Consider the following 18,041-nt stretch of genomic DNA (forward strand, 5'->3'; position numbering starts at 1 on the left):
TAAACTCTTACTACTTCAACATACGTTCACATAGAGCCACCATTCAAACTTTAAAACGAAGACAAGACATTCAACTATTCAACTTGTATTTATCTTTTCAATATCTATTATACTTTTTCTTCAGTTCCAGTTTAAGTTTCATGATGTTTTTTCACCCGTTTCAGAGTTTATAATGGGTGTGTATGGGACGGAATGTTGGGGCTAGAGTGAGGCAGCTCAACTGCTAGAGTGAGAGGAGCAAAAAAATTAATCTTAAAATCTTTTTTAAAACTGCTGCTGTGTCCGCAGCGTTTGCTCTACAGGTATGATTTTACCCTCAAAACGTAGCCATCGCTGTCCTCTTTCATCCAATGTGTTTACTATTGTCCTAGGTGTTATGGTTCTTTCATAAATGTCACCAATGCACAGCCTCCTCCCTCCAACTGTTCCATAGACTCTAATGTTAAAATGGCTCAGAAGGTTCGTTTGAAAATCAGAAGAGCATGGTGTCTTTACACTGTCACCACGTCCATATAATAAACTCCACAGGCATGAAAACTGAGAATTCAGTAGACTAGAAGCTGCTGTCACTCACGGTGAAAGAATTTTGTCAATACGACTTTTACTTTTCATTTGGGAACGATTTGTTTCGGCCTGACTTTTCTGTTCATTTTAAGCAGCAAAAGTGAGGCGCATGTCTGTGTACGTGTGTATGGAGCCATTGGGTGCGGTCACTATAGCAACCAGGCTCACACCTGCCTGCTTAACGAGCTCTCTCTCTCTCTCTGCCAAGATTCATCTTAAACACTTCTCTTTCAACTGCTGCTGTGTCCACAGTGTCACAGCCATCATTTTACCCTCAAAACGTCGCCATCGTTGTTCTCTTTCCAACATCTTGTCTTTCAAAGCTCAGAGATGTAAACTTTTTAAACTGTGTGGATCCAAGTGGAGGGATCACATTTGAGTCATTCAGTGATTCAAAGAATATGACCTTTTAATATTCTTTCAGATGTTTTCTGACTCTAAATGTTCTTTTCTCATTTCTTAGGTTTTTCTAATTTACAATTAAAACATTTTCAGTTTTTTTCCAACTCCTTCTTCTGTGTAACCTTCAGCTTTTAGCAGTTCAGCACCTTTGTTTTCAGGTTAAATTCGTTTTTTTTTTTTTTTATCTCATTCAATATTTTTAACTCAAAATTCAGCAATTAATTCATTTCAGTGCATACATTCAGATTCAAGCATTCACACTGCAGTTTCTTCAGAAAATGCACTTTCTAGTTATATTTTATTATTTTTCCGTACGTTTTTTGAAAGCCTACTCCTTCAAAACCGTTCAACTTAGAAAAACCATTCAAACACCGTTAGATTCCTATTCTTTTGGACAACACTGCTTCTATTTTTCATATTTTTAACATTTATATTTTTAATTTTATTCAACTTTATTCAACAAAAATTTATAATGTATTTCAATGGGGAGACCCTTCAAATCCTCATTCAACTTACTCATTTTTAAACTCTTACTACTTCCACATACATTGACATAGAGCCACCATTCAAACTTTAAAACGAAGACAAGACATTCAACTATTCAACTTGTATTTATCTTTTCAATATCTATTATACTTTTTCTTCAGTTCCAGTTTAAGTTTCATGATGTTTTTTCACCCGTTTCAGAGTTTATAATGGGTGTGTATGGGACGGAATGTTGGGGCTAGAGTGAGAGAGCTCAACTGCTAGAGTGAGAGGAGCAAAAAAATTAATCTTAAAATATTTTTTAAAACTGCTGCTGTGTCCGCAGCGTTTGCTCTACAGGTATGATTTTACCCTCAAAACGTAGCCATCGCTGTCCTCTTTCATCCAATGTGTTTACTATTGTACTAGGTGTTATGGTTCTTTCATAAATGTCACCAATGCACAGCCTCCTCCCTCCAACTCTTCCATAGACTCTAATGTTAAAATGGCTCAGAAGGTTCGTTTGAAAATCAGAAGAGCATGGTGTCTTTCCACTGTCACCACGTCCATATAATAAACTCCACAGGCATGAAAACTGAGAATTCAGTAGACTAGAAGCTGCTGTCGGTCACGGTGAAAGAATTTCGTCAATACGACTTGTACTTTTCATATGGGAACGATTTGTTTCGGCCTGACTTTTCTGTTCATTTTAAGCAGCAAAAGTGAGGTGCATGTCTGTGTACGTGTGTATGGAGCCATTGGGTGCGGTCACTATAGCAACCAGGCTCACACCTGCCTGCTTAACGAGCTCTCTCTCACTCTGTGCCAAGATTCATCTTAAGCACTTCTCTTTCAACTGCTGCTGTGTCCACAGTGTCACAGCCATCATTTTACCCTCAAATTGTCGCCATTATTGTTCTCTTTCCAACATCTTGTCTTTCAAAGCTCAGAGATTTAAACTTTTTAAACTGTGTGGATCCAAGTGGAGGGATCACATTTTAGTCATTCAGTGATTCAAAGAATATGACCTTTTAATATTCTTTCAGATGTTTTCTGACTCTAAATGTTCTTTTCTCATTTCTTAGGTTTTTCTAATTTACAATTAAAACATTTTCAGCTTTTTTCCAACTTCTTCTTCTGTGTAACCTTCAGCTTTTAGCAGTTCAGCACCTTTGTTTTCAGGTTAAATTCGTTTTTTTTTTTTGTTGTTTTTTTTAAATCTCATTCAATATTTTTAACTCAAAATTCAGCAATTAATTCATTTCAGTCCATACATTCAGATTCAAGCATTCACACTGCAGTTTCTTCAGAAAATGCACTTTCTAGTTAGTGTGAATGCTTGAAAAGCATTCACAGTATTGTTCTTCTAATCTTTATTATTATTCTATTTTATTATTATCTATTCCGTACGTTTTTTGTAATCCTACTCCTTCAAAACCGTTCAACTTAGAAAAACCATTCAAACACCGTTAGATTCCTATTCTTTTGGACAACACTGCTTCTATTTTTCTCATTTTTAACATTTATATTTTTAATTTTATTCAACTTTATTCAACAAAAATTTCCCATGTATTTCAATGGGGAGACCCTTCAAATTCTCATTCAACTTACTCATTTTTAAACTCTTACTACTTCCACATACATTGACATAGAGCCACCATTCAAACTTTAAAACGAAGACAAGACATTCAACTATTGAACTTGTATTTATCTTTTCAATATCTATTATACTTTTTCTTCAGTTCCAGTTTAAGTTTCATGATGTTTTTTCACCCGTTTCAGAGTTTATAATGGGTGTGTATGGGACGGAATGTTGGGGCTAGAGTGAGGCAGCTCAACTGCTAGAGTGAGAGGAGCAAAAAAATTAATCTTAAAATCTTTTTTAAAACTGCTGCTGTGTCCGCAGTGTTTGCTCTACAGGTATGATTTTACCCTCAAAACGTAGCCATCGCTGTCCTCTTTCATCCAATGTGTTTACTATTGTCCTAGGTGTTATGGTTCTTTCGTAAATGTCACCAATGCACAGCCTCCTCCCTCCAACTCTTCCATAGACTCTAATGTTAAAATGGCTCAGAAGGTTCGTTTGAAAATCAGAAGAGCATGGTGTCTTTCCACTGTCACCACGTCCATATAATAAACTCCACAGGCATGAAAACTGAGAATTCAGTAGACTAGACATTGCTGTCGCTCACGGTGAAAGAATTTTGTCAACACGACATGTACTTTTCATTTGGGAAGAATTTGTTTCGGCCTGACTTTTCTGTTCATTTTAAGCAGCAAAAGTGAGGCGCATGTCTGTGTCGTGTGTATGGAGCCATTGGGTGCAGTTACTATAGCAACCAGGCTCACACCTGCCTGCTTAACGAGCTCTCTCTCACTCTGCCAAGGTTAAACCTAAAAATGTTAGATTGTAGTAAGATTAACTTTTTCAATAGTACAATAAGACAGATTTGACAGGGTTTTGCCACAGATTAATAGTTTGTCACTAGTTAGTATATGCCAACTAAGTAGAGCATTGTGATTGGCACAAAGGTTTTTCAGATCTGGGCAGTTGGAGTCAGTTGATGACTTCAAAATCATCCTTTCTGACTGGATAATTAAAGCTCTCAGCATCTATTGGTCTGTAGTTAATTTCCCCACCTTTTAACTAACGTTTAACTAATCTAATCTCATTTAATGTTTCTGTTTATAGTCTGTATAGTTTATCTCCCCACGAATACACTCAAAGTAGTCTTAAAATAAAACCCACAAAACAGTTCAAGATTTAATACCTTTTATTTGCTCATTTAATGCCAGTTGCCCTGTTTTTCTGTATGTCACTCATTCGCTTATACTTGGGCAAAAAGTACCAATTTGTACACTAGTATAGTGTATTTTTTCCCTCTATCTCTCTATGTCTGTCACACACAGAGACCAACACACAGACATGTATATGCTCATTATTGCTGTTCAAACTGATGGTCAAATTTCCAAGCACCACCTGAACGCCTCATCTGTTTTTAACCTATCACTGGACCAACTGTCGTCATTCCGCTTCGCTCTCTGCTGTGGTAAGTACAGTACACTCAGTACTGCAGTGTTTTATTTTTATGATGGAAAAAATACATGTTTGACATTTAAACTCACATATCAAGTCCAACAGAGTTAAAAAGAATTCAAAGAAGAAAGAAAAAAGAATAACCTTCGCTATCATTTATATACGTTTATGATGTTTTGCTGTTAGCAGCAGTGCTAACGCTAGCTTCGATGCTAATGCTAGCAACAATGCTAATGCTAGCTATAGTGCTAACACTAGCCTTAGCACTTGTTAACTGACAAAAATAATATTCCTGTGATATTTCTTGCCGGTCAGTGAGACAAAAGTAAGAAATGAGCTTTATTATTGCCATTGTGGCTCAGTTTTAACAGTAAGAGTGCTAACGCTAGTAGCATTGCTAACGCTAGCTGCAATGCTAACGCTAGCTGCAATGCTAACGCTAGCTGCAATGCTAACGCTAGCTGCAATGCTAACGCTAGCTGCATTGCTAACACTAACTGAAGTGCTAATGCTAGCCGGAATGCTAGCGCTAGCAGCAATGCTAAGGCTAGTAACAGTCTAACAGTAGCCTTACATAAGTGGCAATACTTCAGTTAATTAGTTTGAATTGTAAAATGGCTGCTGTATCAGTTGGTGTGCTATATTACTCTATAATTACCCTGCTGACTATAAGTTCAGTGTATCATGTCGTGTGGGCTTTGTATTTCTGTTAGTCTGATAACACTGTACAGACAACTAACGTATTATTTCTCGTGTTACACTTTCAGGAACCTGACTGACACTGTGCTTTGCCTGGTAGGTGTGCACATACTGTAAGAGAAGTAGACCAAAATAATAAAATAATCTGACTAATATAAGATGTAAAGTGATGGGTTCAAACTTTGTGCTAGACCTTTTAAACACAATTTTATAATAAATACACATAAGTGCAGCTTAACAATTGGGCTAAAATATTTTTTTCGTACATTTTTGTAGTCACACTACATGTGATTAATTAATGATTCACTCAATCATATTTGTATTTAAAAATATCATTGCTGAATTTAATTAAATATTTATTCTTTTAAAAAGTGCCCAATTATGCAACTTTTTGCACATGGCAGCCGACAACAGTTTAGCTTGAATATTTGTTTTGTCCTTTTTCAGTAGTCACAATTAGTTCATACAATTACCATGTGATATAATTTTAATAAAATAATTTTTTTCTTGTTTTTTGTTCACAGTGTGCAGAAGAAGAACAAGGACCAGATCTCCAGTCTTCTCTCTCACATCCCAACCCCCCAACCCCTCTATCCTCTGTCCTGCTCCACCTATTGTCTCTGCCTTCTTTCCATCTGTATTTCACTCTGTGGTTTGTGAGAAATTTTGCCAAACCAACAATCCTTTTGCGGTTTGATTTAAAGCCGTGTCTCTCCTGCTCTGTCTGTTCTCTCTGCTAAATTTTCTCTCTACCTGTTTTTCACTCTTGGCTTGCTGCTGAAAAACGCCAAGCCAACAAAGCAATAAAGAGTGCATATTTTGCCTCAACCTATGAACAAACTGAACAAACAAAGAAAAATCTGCGGTTTGATTTAAAGCCGTGTCTCTCCTGCTCTGTCTGTTCTCACTGCTAAATTTTCTCTCTACCTGTTTTTCACTCTTGGCTTGCTGCTGAAAAACGCCAAGCCATTAAAGCAATAAAGAGTGCATATATTGCCTCTACCTGAGAACAAACTGAACAAACAAAGAAAACTAATTCACGGTTTGATTGTGATTTCCCAGCCGTGTCTCTCCTGCTCTGCCTGTTCTCTCTTCTAAATTTTCTCTCTACCTGTTTTTCACTCTTGGCTTGCTGCTAAGTTGTGCCAAGCCAATAAAGAGAGTGCATAATATTCTCTCAACTGAAGAACAAACTGTCAAACGAAAGACAACTGTTTAAGACAAATAAAAACAAATATAAAAACAAAGACAACATCTCCTGGTGTGTGCCACTCTTATCTTGTGAACAATTTTTCTAAAGACTAAGAAACACTTGCAGGTGTGTGAAAATGCCAAGGAAGCAGAAAAAGTCACAAGCTGCAAAACAACGCTGGAAAAAGTTTCATGAGTTTCACAGTGTACCAACATGTGAACAAGCTGAGTTTGATTTTCCTCAGAGCTCTGCAGAAGACAGTGTGTCTACAAAGACCAATTCTGACAGTGTCAAACAGGCAGGTCAACATGTTCCTGCACATGTACAACAGGTATCTTATGCTGATGCTGTAAAGAGTGGACTGCAGCATGAATTTAATGAACAACATGAGGTGTCATGTGACCCACAGGTGGGTTATGCTGATTTTTTGAAAAGAGGCTGTCACAGTGATGTGGCAGGACCATCTCATGCAGAAAGACTGAACCTTGAAAACCAGCCCTCTGTTATACATGTCTGTGCATCTCGCAGCCAGGCTCATCCTAAATATGGAGACTCCAGAAACAAGCAGTGCACATGTAACTCACTCACATTTCTTGCTTTCCTTCATGAGAATGAAAACATGACTACAGCTGACCTTAATCTGGTCTTGGATAAAGGTGATGTGATGTACAAAGAGGCCAAGAAAAGATTTCCTAAAAATATTCATTTGGCAACCGATGAGCTGCCAGACAAAGTTGATGCTCGCAGATCTATGTATCATGTCAACATGACACAGCCTTCCCGGTATGGGACATTTGAAGAACCTCCAGAGGAGGCAGTAGATACCTTTCTGAGCTTAGAAGCAGGACTGAGCTGCCTGTTGTCAGATGTGCAGTATGCCTTACTGATTATGAGTGGATTGTGTATCGCAGTGTTCAGATCCACATCAGGCATATATGGTTTCTTTGACCCACACCCCAGAACACCCATTGGTCTTCCTCTACTACTACAGTCACGTAATCGTGGTACAGCAGTGATGCTGAAATTCACACTCCTCAGTGACATGATTAAGAGGCTCCAAGATTCTTATGAAATGATGGAGATATCACCCTCTTGTAACTATGAACTGAAGCCTGTGCAGTTCTACAGTATGAGCACAGTCAACCTGAGTGATACTATCACAGACACAGTCTGCAGACCAACAGCTGCCACTGCTGTGGCACCTACTCACTCTGATACAACTGTTGATGAAGCAAACCCCTCTACTCCAAGGAGAAACACAACCACTGATCCGACTGAAAATATCTTTTGTCAAATGTCCATTTGTACGCCACTGGTGAAACAAAAAGAAGTCCACATGACTCAGTTCACATCATATGAAGATCAGAATGAACCTCCTAATATACCAACTGAAGAACTATGCAGTGAATTAAGTTTCCTTCCATCAAGTGATGCTTTTTCATGTCAATCAAATGCTGCCATAACAAATGTTGCTGCCTGTGACCTTTCTGATATAGTTTTACAAAAACTGAAAAAAGTTAATAAACAACAAAGGAACAAAATGAAAAGAAGATTAATGGCATCAGAGAAACCCAGAAATCAGAGAAAAGAAAACCAAAAAAGGAAAGAACAACAAAAGTATGCTTCAAATAAAGATTACAAAGAAAAGAAAAAATCTTGCACAAGCGAGACATATAAAAACAATCCTGAAGTTAGACAAAAACAACAACAGTATATGAAAAGACGTTACTGTGAAAATGATGAATTCAGACAGAAACAACAGCAATATATTAGAAGACGTTACTGTGAAAATGATGAATTCAGACAGAAACAACAGCAATATATTAGAAGACGTTACTGTGAAAATGATGAATTCAGAAAGAAACAAAAACAATATGTTAAAAAACGTTTTTCTGAGAATGCTACAGTTAGAAAGAAACAACAACAATATATTAAAAGACGCTACTGTGAGAACGATGAATTCAGAAAGAAACAACAACAATATATTAAAAGACGCTACTGTGAGAACGATGAATTCAGAAAGAAACAACAACAATATATTAAAAGACGCTACTGTGACAATGCTGAATTTAGACAAAAACAAAAAAACTATATAACTAAAAGGTATCAAGAAAACCCTGAATTCAGAGAGAGACAGAGATCTCGAGTGACTCAGCGTTATGCACGTGACAATGCATTCAGAGTAAGACACAGACAACTAATGAAACAACTAATGCGAGACAGGTATCAAAGTAATCTTGCATTCAGGATTATGCACAACATGAGATGTGCAATGAAAATAAAAAGGAAATACAGATGGGTGAACAGACAAACCCAAGAGAGTGACAACAGTGTGATCAACGAGGCCATATCTGTGTTCAAATCACAAATCAAAGCTGGACCATCATACCCATGTACTGTATGCTTCAAGGCTTCATTTCCAAACCAAGTGCGACCCTGCACAAGGTCAAAGTATGTCAAAAACCCACATGTAGTTGCAACATGTTTGACAGGAAAGTTTGTTCATGTTTGTGATGAAAACTGCAGAAATGAGCAGTGCAAAGTGCCTGATGAGAGAAAGAGAGAGTGGATATGTCACACCTGCCACGATCATCTTAAAAATGGATCCATGCCAGCACTTGCTGTTGCCAATAAGTTGGATCTTGCTGATATTCCAGCTGAACTGTCTGATCTCAACATACTGGAGAGACATCTCATAGCCAAGTGCATACCATTTGCCAAGATCATTCCTCTTCCCAAAGGCAGACAAAGAGCAATTAGAGGAAATGTGGTCTGTGTCCCATCAGAGGTACAGGAAACTGTTGAAACACTACCTCGATTGAGAATTAATTCTCAGGTGATCAGAGTGAAACTGAAGAGACGCTTGTCTTACAAAGGTCATCAGCTGTTTCAGACTGTAAGCTGGTCTAAACTTGTGCAAGCACTGCATAAACTCAAGCAGATTCATCCACAGTATAAGGATGTGAGCATCAGAGATGATGCTGAGCTGTGTGATCCAACTCTTCCTGATGAAGATGATGAGGATGATGATGATGAAAACATGAATGAGGAAGATTATGATGAGGCTGATTTAATGGAAATTGACAGCTGTGAGAAAAATGCACTGAGTGAAGCACAAAATATAAATGAACAGGACATTGACATGTTACCCTGTGATGGTGAACAATCGCATGAACAGATGAGAGATGATTCAGAGCAAGCAGATGGACTGACTAATGGTGGTTTTGCACTCGAGTCCTGTTTGCAGCCCCCTGATGTGGCTGAGGAGATATTATGTTTCAGTGAAGGAATCTACTCTGTTGCTCCTGCAGAGAGAAACAATCCAATAAGTTTTTTCAAAACACCTAAACTGGAGGCCATGGCCTTCCCTGTGCAGTTTCCTACAGGTCAAAACACACTTGATGAAAGAAGGCTGATCAAAGTATCCCCCAGTGGGTATTTCAAATCAAGACTTTTCTGCATTGATGATCGTTTTGCCAAAGACACAAACTATTTGTTCTTTGCACAGTTTGTGACTGAAATACACTTGGCTACATCCAGCATGACAGTACAGTTAAGGAAGGCAAAGCCTCTGACCAGAGATGGTAGAAAAATAACCTCAGGCATGTTACAAGATAAACATGAGGTGGAGAAACTGGTGCGAAATAAAGATGCAGTGAGATTCATGCAGCCTCTGAGAGGAACCCCAGCCTATTGGGAGAAAACAACAAGAGATCTTTTTGCCATGATCAGACAGTTGGGAACTCCCACGTTCTTTTGCACATTTTCAGCTGCTGAAATGCGCTGGCCTGAAGTGATTGAGGCAATAACAAGGCAGCAAGGTGAACAAGTGAATTTTGAAGGACTCGACTGGTCAGCAAAGTGTGACATCCTGAGAAGCAATCCTGTCACAACAATGCGCATGTTTGACAAGAGAGTTGAAGCATTATTCAGAGATTTACTCTTATCTCCCGCAGAGCCACTTGGCAAAGTCATTGACTACTTTTACAGAGTTGAGTTTCAGCACAGAGGAAGCCCACACATACACTGTCTCCTGTGGGTAGAAGGTGCTCCTGTGTTTGAGGAGGATGATGAGCAAACTGTTGTTGATTTTATAAACAAATACATCACAGCTCAGCTGCCTGATCCACATAAACAACCCGAACTGTACAAAAAAGTAACAGAAGTGCAAAAACACAGTAAGAACCACACAAAGACGTGCTTTAGGAGTTTAAGCTCCGGGTGCCGTTTTGGTTTTCCCAAACCACCCTGCAATGAGACAATGATCACAAGACCCAGTGAGGATGATGCACTGGAAGTAGAAACGGCAAAGAACAAGCTCAGACCACTGAACCAGCTGCTGAATGAACCTGAAACTGCTTCCATGAGTTTAGAGCAGCTCTTGGAAAGATGCAAGTTGACACATGCAGAATATGAGAGATACCTGAATAAAATGAACATGAGGAGTACGATCATACTAAAGCGTGATCCAAAAGACTCTTGGATAAATGGCTATAATCCACATCTGCTTGAAGCCTGGAACAGTAATATCGACATAAGCTTTGTTTTAGATGCTTTCGGCGCTGCAAATTATTTAATGAAATATATATCAAAAAAAGAGGGCGGGCTATCTGAGTACCTGAAAACTGTCATTGAAAACTCCAATAAGGACAGTGTAAATGAGTGCGATGAAATGAGAGCCGTCATGCAGGCATATTCAAAGAAGCGAGAGATCAGTGCACAGGAGTGTGTTGCTCGTGCATGTGGTCTTCACATGAAGCAATGTTCACGTGCTGTAATATTCATACCAACTGATGATAATCCTGTGAAAATGAGTCGTCCCCTGTCAGTTCTGGACAACACAACACCTGAGTCTTCCAATGTTTGGATGACATCTTTGAATGACAAATACAAAGCCAGACCTGAAACACCAGAGTATGAGGAGATGTGCATGGCAGACTTTGCTGCTACTTGCAGGATTGTCTATGGCCAACAGAAAAAAGGTAAAGATGTTTTGCCCCTTCTCAATGAGATGGGGTTTGTGCAAAGGCGCAAAAACAATAAGCCTGCTATCATCAGATTTCACCGCTGCTCACAAGAAAAACATCCAGAGCAATATTACGGAAGACTGCTTAAACTGTACCTTCCTCATCGTTCAGACCACGAACTGAAAACACCATCGTTGCCAACCTATCAGGCTTTCTATGGTGCTGGCTGTGTACAGCTGCCAGGTACTGACCGTCTTGAGTACGTGCAACACATTGTCAAAAGAAACAGAGAAAAATATGAGAAAAACAGTGAGGAGATCGAGAGCGCTGTTGAGGAATATGAGCAGAACAGAGGTGTGACTGACGAATGGTGTAATCTGGCACCTGAATCAGATCTCGTAAGGTTGCCACTTGTTGAACAAGAAAGAGAGCGAGACAATGAAAATGAACAGGAAGATGTGCCCGACTACAGCCGTCAGGCTGATGCTTCAACAGAAGTCAGAGCCATCAGGGAACCCCCTGCTATTGATCCCACATTGTTACGTCAGATGTTTCAGAATCTGAACAAGAAGCAAGCCTGCATATTTTATGCAGTTAGAGACTGGTGCATTAAAAGAGTCTGTGCTCTAAATCCAGAGCAGTTTTTCTTTTATATTAATGGTGGTGCTGGAACAGGAAAATCACATCTTATCAAATGCATCTACTCAGAAGCATCTAAGATACTGAGCAAAGTGCCCAGATATGCAGACGACGTTGACATATCAAAACCCACTGTCCTGTTAACTGCTTTCACTGGGACTGCAGCTTTTAACATTTCTGGAACAACACTGCATTCTCTTCTCAAGCTGCCTAGAAGCTTAAAACCTCCCATTCAGGGACTTGGCAATCAGCTGGATGAAGTCAGATCAGAACTTTTGAATGCTGAAATAATCGTCATTGACGAAGTGTCTATGGTGTCAAGACATCTGTTTGCATATGTAGATGCAAGACTCAAACAGATCAAAGGGACTCGGAGACCCTTTGGAGGCATGTCAGTCATTGCTGTCGGAGACTTCTATCAGCTACCCCCAGTGCGACAGTCTAAACCTCTCTGTGTGCACGACCCGTCTGAGATCGACCTGTGGCGGGAGCATTTTCAGATGATCACTCTGACTGAGATTATGCGTCAGAAAGATGATGTTGTCTTTGCAGAGATGCTGAACAGAATTCGTGTGAAAGGAAAGTTGGATGAGCTTTGCGAAGCAGATAGAAATTTGTTGTCACAGGCCATAACTGAACCAGCCCTTTGTCCAACTGATGCGTTGCACATTTTTGCAACTAATAAAGAAGTGGATGCACACAACTCTGCAACACTGGCTCTGCTCCACACTCATATCATTGACATCCATGCAGATGATTATAGAAAAGATCCTAGAACTGGCAGAATGGCACTTCAAGACAGACCATTGAAAGGAGGTAAAAACGAGTTACCAGACACACTGAAAGTTGCAGAAGGAGCTCGTGTCATGCTCACCAGAAACATTGACATACAAAATGGTTTGGTTAATGGAGCTTTTGGAAAACTACTTAGAGTAGTTCACTCTGAAAACGACCAACACATCATCAAGCTTGGACTTAAAATGGATAATGAGACATCTGGAAAGAATAACCGCACACCAGCAGACGACATGGTGTACATTGAGAGAGCAGAGGAGAATCTGAAGCAGAAAGGAGTGGTACGAAGACAGTTCCCAGTGAAGCTGGCCTTTGCATGTACAATACATAAGGTACAGGGTATGACAACTACATCAGCTGTTGTCTCTCTTAAGAGCATTTTTGAGCCCGGCATGGCCTACGTAGCTGTCAGTAGAGTGACGTCTCTCAGTGGACTGTATCTTCTTGATATGGAGGAGAAAAAAATATTCACCAACCCAGAAATCACTGCAGCGCTTGAGAACATGAGACAAGCCAACCTTGATGACATGATGCCTCTTCTACACGTGAGGCAAACACTGAGCAGGTCAGAGGTTTTCACCATTGTTCATCATAATACAGAGGGACTGCCAGCTCACATTAATGACATCAAAAGTCACCATGAATTGTGTCTAGCAGATGTTTTGTGCCTAACAGAAACACACCTGCGGGGCTCTTTTGTCGCAGAGAGTCTCCACTTGGAAAATTACAATTTGTTCAAACGCAACAGACACCTGTCCTACACAAACTTTCCCCAGATGGCAAACAGAAGTGGTGGTGGAGTTGCTGTTTATGTGAAAAGTGACATTCAAGTGCATGAAAAACAGTACATCCATAATGTAACTGACCTTGAATTTCTGGCTTTAAAGGTTGAAGCACCAGTCAGTGCTCTGATTGCAGTTGTATACAGACCTCCAGACTACACTCTGAGGCCATTCCTGAAAAACCTGGTAAGCCTATTAGACTCATTGGAGATCATGGACTGTCATCCCATCATAGTTTGTGGTGATTTTAATGAGAATGTTTTATCCAGTGCAAACAAACCAATCCTGGAGCTGTTTGAGTCTAGGGGATACGCACAGGTCATCACTGCCCCTACCACAGAGAAGAACACACTGCTTGACCTAATTTTCATTTCTCAGTCAGATCGATGTCTCCATTCTGGAGTCATGAAGACATACCATAGTTACCATGACCCAGTATACTGTGTATTGTCCTGTGATGATTCATGATCTAGATCTTTGAATACAGTAAGTAATATCTATATTTTTGAATGACTTAAGAAAGTAGAGCGATATTTAAAAGTTGACGCCCTGCATTGCAGTATAATGTTTGATGACAATTTTATTTATTACAGAAAATCTAAAATTCACTAACAGTAACCTATAAATGTCAGAAAAATCAAATATAGCAGTTTAAAATGAATAGTGTAGGCATATCCTCTCTGCAGCCAGGCTTCAACATCCTGCCAGGCTGCCCCAGTCTCACTGTGGCTGGGAGGGAGGGAGGGTGGACCAGAGGATTGCCCACACAAAACATAAATGTTCAACAGCTTCTTCATTGTTTCTGAGAGAACAATAATGACTAAAGGTTGCTTTTTAAAAAAACAAACAAACAAACAAACAAACAAACAAACAAACAAACCTAATTACAGCAATAATGACAGTTAAGCCACTTTATGTGTGCCTCTATTTTGAAATACTATTTACAAAAATATTATTATTTTGGTTTGTTATAAACTTTAAACTTTTTCAAAAGTACACAATTATATTTTTGGACAAATTTTTCTATGAAACATAAATTTTTATGAGCTTTTATCATGTTTCTGGCCAGTGCAATCATCAGGGTGGGTCTGGGTTGATAACTGCACATTTCTGGCCAGAAATGTTTCAGCAGTGTTACATATGTAGTGCATATGTTACACTTGCTTTCTGTTACCAGCTGATACCCTACATTTGTATAGACATTTGATGGTGTGAGGTTGGGGAGTTGAGTGGGAAGGGGGGGGGGGGGGGGGGTACGGTGGGAGTTGAGGGGGGGGGGGTTCCTTTCCTGTTAGGTTTCCTTTTTTTTTTTTTTTTTTTTTTAAGCAAGACACAGTCCTCCTGTGTCTTCTCCAATCTTCACATGTAAAATCCAACAATGTGAAGCACATAGCAGCCAGAAACTGTAATGCCACAGATCAGAGAAACTTCATCATCACCATCTTCATCGCCATACGATCAGAGCGTGAGACTTCACATCTGGAGCACAGGAGAGATTCTGTGATAAGTCTTCCTTCTAGCTTGTCCCACAAGCAGTCGGTGAGATTTACTAACAACAAAAAGGGTTAATGACATTATTTCCATGAAAACATGTATTCATTCTTTGTGAAGTGTTTAAATTGTGTTTTCACTTGACCTTAGGAGTGTTAGAGTGTATTGTAATGTCTGTACTCAGGTGTTTCCCTCTGTGATCCATCCCCTTCAGAGCCGAGACACTCAGGACTGAACAGACTGCACAGTTTCTGTGACTGAGCCTCCAAAACACCTTCTTTGAAACCACTCATGATAGAAGGGCTTCATATTTGCAGCAGCACTACTACAGGTATTCAGTTTATTACAGGATGTGTTTGTTTCTTAGGACCAGCTCTGAGTGCACACTACCTAACATATACACCTTTCTGTTTATTACAAACCAACTACTCTGGATCATATGGCCAGTTGGCAGGAATGTTGCTGCAGGAAAACATCCCTGGAGATCACCATCATTGTCAGACTGACTGTGCCTCCTCTGTGCAGTGTCAAGATCCTCCCTAAATGAGTGTGTAAGTTAACATTTTCATTATTTTATTCCCTTTGACAAGACAAGTATCACTGATATTTACATTTACAACTACATATTCCTGTTTTCTGCTCTTCTTTTAAAGTCCTCAGCTATCCTGCTTCTGTGCTGCTTGCCACACATCAAACACTGGCCGGATGACAGGGAGGATCCACTCTGAAGTCACTGGACATGATGAGGATCATATGGGACTTCATAGTTTCACAGAAACGTTGTGCTCTGTGATTACAGGTTTTAAATGGACATAATGACTGCCTCTCTCTGATCAACAGGCTAAAGGATTGTTGTCATTGTTAGTGCTCTGTACAATGTATGCTTATTTAGTATTTCATCACAGAGCAAACCTTTATTTATTTAACATATTTTTATTTTGTTTTAATGTTGAATTAACTGTGGGGATTTTTTTAAGTGGGCACTCGGGATGTCATATGACCAGAAATGTGGTAACTGGAATTCAACGTTATGGAAGAAAAAATCTGCTAAGAACAAAACACACACAAAACCCCCCAAGAAAATTCAAATTCATTCCATGTAATCCAATCTAAAACATTTTAAACTGCTGAACAGCAACACAAACAGTGTTAAAAAACAGTGTTAACAGAATGATTATGATGATTTTGTACCAAAGTTTCAGGTCACATGGCACACCTAGTGTGTAGTGTGGGGTATCAGCTGGTAAGTATAGGTTTTTTTTTCATATTTGTGTACTTAGAGTTTAGATAGATAAAGCCTTGTGTATAATAATTAGTCATAACCACAACTCAAAGTCAGGGACTAACTAATTTTGGGACTTTGTGTCTGAGCCCAGGTTAAAACAATGTGTAAAAAAGCATTTAGTGGCATGGCTGAACAATGCTGTATTGATACTTATTTATCCATGTTCACAAAAAGGACTAATGTGTTTATTTGATTATTTGCACGTGTTAAACTGTGTCACCACCTTAGGCTTTCATTTGAGTTTACTCAAAAATCTCTATACAGTTCTCTTTTACCACTGTGTGGACTCTGTTTACATTAAAACATAAAGAAGAATGAGTAATAAAAAGATGTGTAGACAGATTAAGTAGGACGATAGAAACAGCTGTTCAGCCATGTTCTAAGAAACCAACACAATTTAAAGGTTCAGGATTGTGGTTTTAAAAGTTGAATTTTCATGTATTTCATATCTTGCTTATTATTTTTTATTTAGTTATTTAATTTAGTTATTTTTATTTATTCTACTAGTCCTTTTCAGAAAGAAGCTGTAAAATATGACTTAAGATTTTTTTTTTATTTTCTATGACATACAAAACAAATTGATGTATGTAATACTATTAAACATGATATACACATGTGTATATGTCTGAAAAACATTATGCTGTATATTAAAGTTTGCATTTTCTCCAGAATTTTTGTTCATCTTTTAAGTTCATTTCAGTTAGAAGAATTTGAACTTTTAATATTCATTCAGAGATTTTCTGACTCTAAATTTTCTTTTGTCATTACTCATTTTTTTATTATTTACATTTTAAACATGTTTAGCTTTTTTCCAACTTCTTCTGTGTGAACATCAGCTTTCAAAAGTTCTGCACTTTTGTTTTCACTTTAAAAATTCTGTATTTTCCAGCTCATTCAGAATTTTTAACTTAACATTCAGTAATTAATTCATTTCAGTGCATACATTCAGATTCAAGCATTCACACTGCAGTTTCTTCAGAAAATGCACTTTCTAGTTATTATTATTATATTTTATTTTTCCGTACGTTTTTTATAAGCCTACTCCTTCAAAACCGTTCAACTTAGAAAAACCATTCAAACACCGTTAGATTCCTATTCTTTTGGACAACACTGCTTCTATTTTTCATATTTTTAACATTTATATTTTTAATTTTATTCAACTTTATTCAACAAAAATTTATAATGTATTTCAATGGGGAGACCCTTCAAATCCTCATTCAACTTACTCATTTTTAAACTCTTACTACTTCCACATACATTGACATAGAGCCACCATTCAAACTTTAAAACGAAGACAAGACATTCAACTATTCAACTTGTATTTATCTTTTCAATATCTATTATACTTTTTCTTCAGTTCCAGTTTAAGTTTCATGATGTTTTTTCACCCGTTTCAGAGTTTATAATGGGTGTGTATGGGACGGAATGTTGGGGCTAGAGTGAGGCAGCTCAACTGCTAGAGTGAGAGGAGCAAAAAAATTAATCTTAAAATCTTTTTTAAAACTGCTGCTGTGTCCGCAGCGTTTGCTCTACAGGTATGATTTTACCCTCAAAACGTAGCCATCGCTGTCCTCTTTCATCCAATGTGTTTACTATTGTACTAGGTGTTATGGTTCTTTCATAAATGTCACCAATGCACAGCCTCCTCCCTCCAACTCTTCCATAGACTCTAATGTTAAATTGGCTCAGAAGGTTGGTTTGAAAATCAGAAGAGCATGGTGTC

At 38.5% G+C, this 18,041-nt stretch overlaps 1 protein-coding gene across 6 annotated transcripts; it reads left to right on the forward strand.

The window, feature by feature from the left end:
- Nucleotides 1-11,123: 11,123 nt before the first annotated feature.
- Nucleotides 11,124-17,277, forward strand: LOC146576252 (ATP-dependent DNA helicase PIF1-like). 6 transcript variants are annotated; one of them, XR_014892237.1, is made up of 5 exons: nucleotides 11,124-13,728; nucleotides 13,921-14,028; nucleotides 15,248-15,364; nucleotides 15,481-15,584; nucleotides 15,687-17,277. XR_014892237.1 is itself a non-coding variant. In XM_085271360.1 (2 exons), the coding sequence occupies exon 1, from the start codon at nucleotides 11,170-11,172 to the stop codon at nucleotides 14,008-14,010; it is 2,841 nt and encodes a 946-aa protein (XP_085127486.1). In that variant the 5' UTR covers nucleotides 11,124-11,169; the 3' UTR covers nucleotides 14,011-14,028; nucleotides 15,248-15,421. The 6 variants fall into 6 exon arrangements, 3 of the variants coding, with proteins under 3 accessions (XP_085127486.1, XP_085127488.1, XP_085127487.1); XR_014892236.1 differs by having other exon boundaries at nucleotides 11,124-14,028; nucleotides 15,687-17,276; XR_014892238.1 differs by lacking the exon at nucleotides 13,921-14,028 and having other exon boundaries at nucleotides 15,687-17,276.
- Nucleotides 17,278-18,041: the final 764 nt, after the last annotated feature.

Source organism: Mchenga conophoros, linkage group LG4, assembly GCF_057382185.1.
Source record: "Mchenga conophoros isolate Kocher_MC1m ecotype Shallow Benthic linkage group LG4, M_conophoros_male_GT1.1, whole genome shotgun sequence".
Taxonomy (NCBI): Eukaryota; Metazoa; Chordata; class Actinopteri; order Cichliformes; family Cichlidae; genus Mchenga; species Mchenga conophoros.

Bases quoted from the DNA above. Each gene is read 5' to 3' on its own strand.
- LOC146576252 (XM_085271360.1), top strand. From the start codon at position 11,170: ATGAGTCGTCCCCTGTCAGTTCTGGACAACACAACACCTGAGTCTTCC.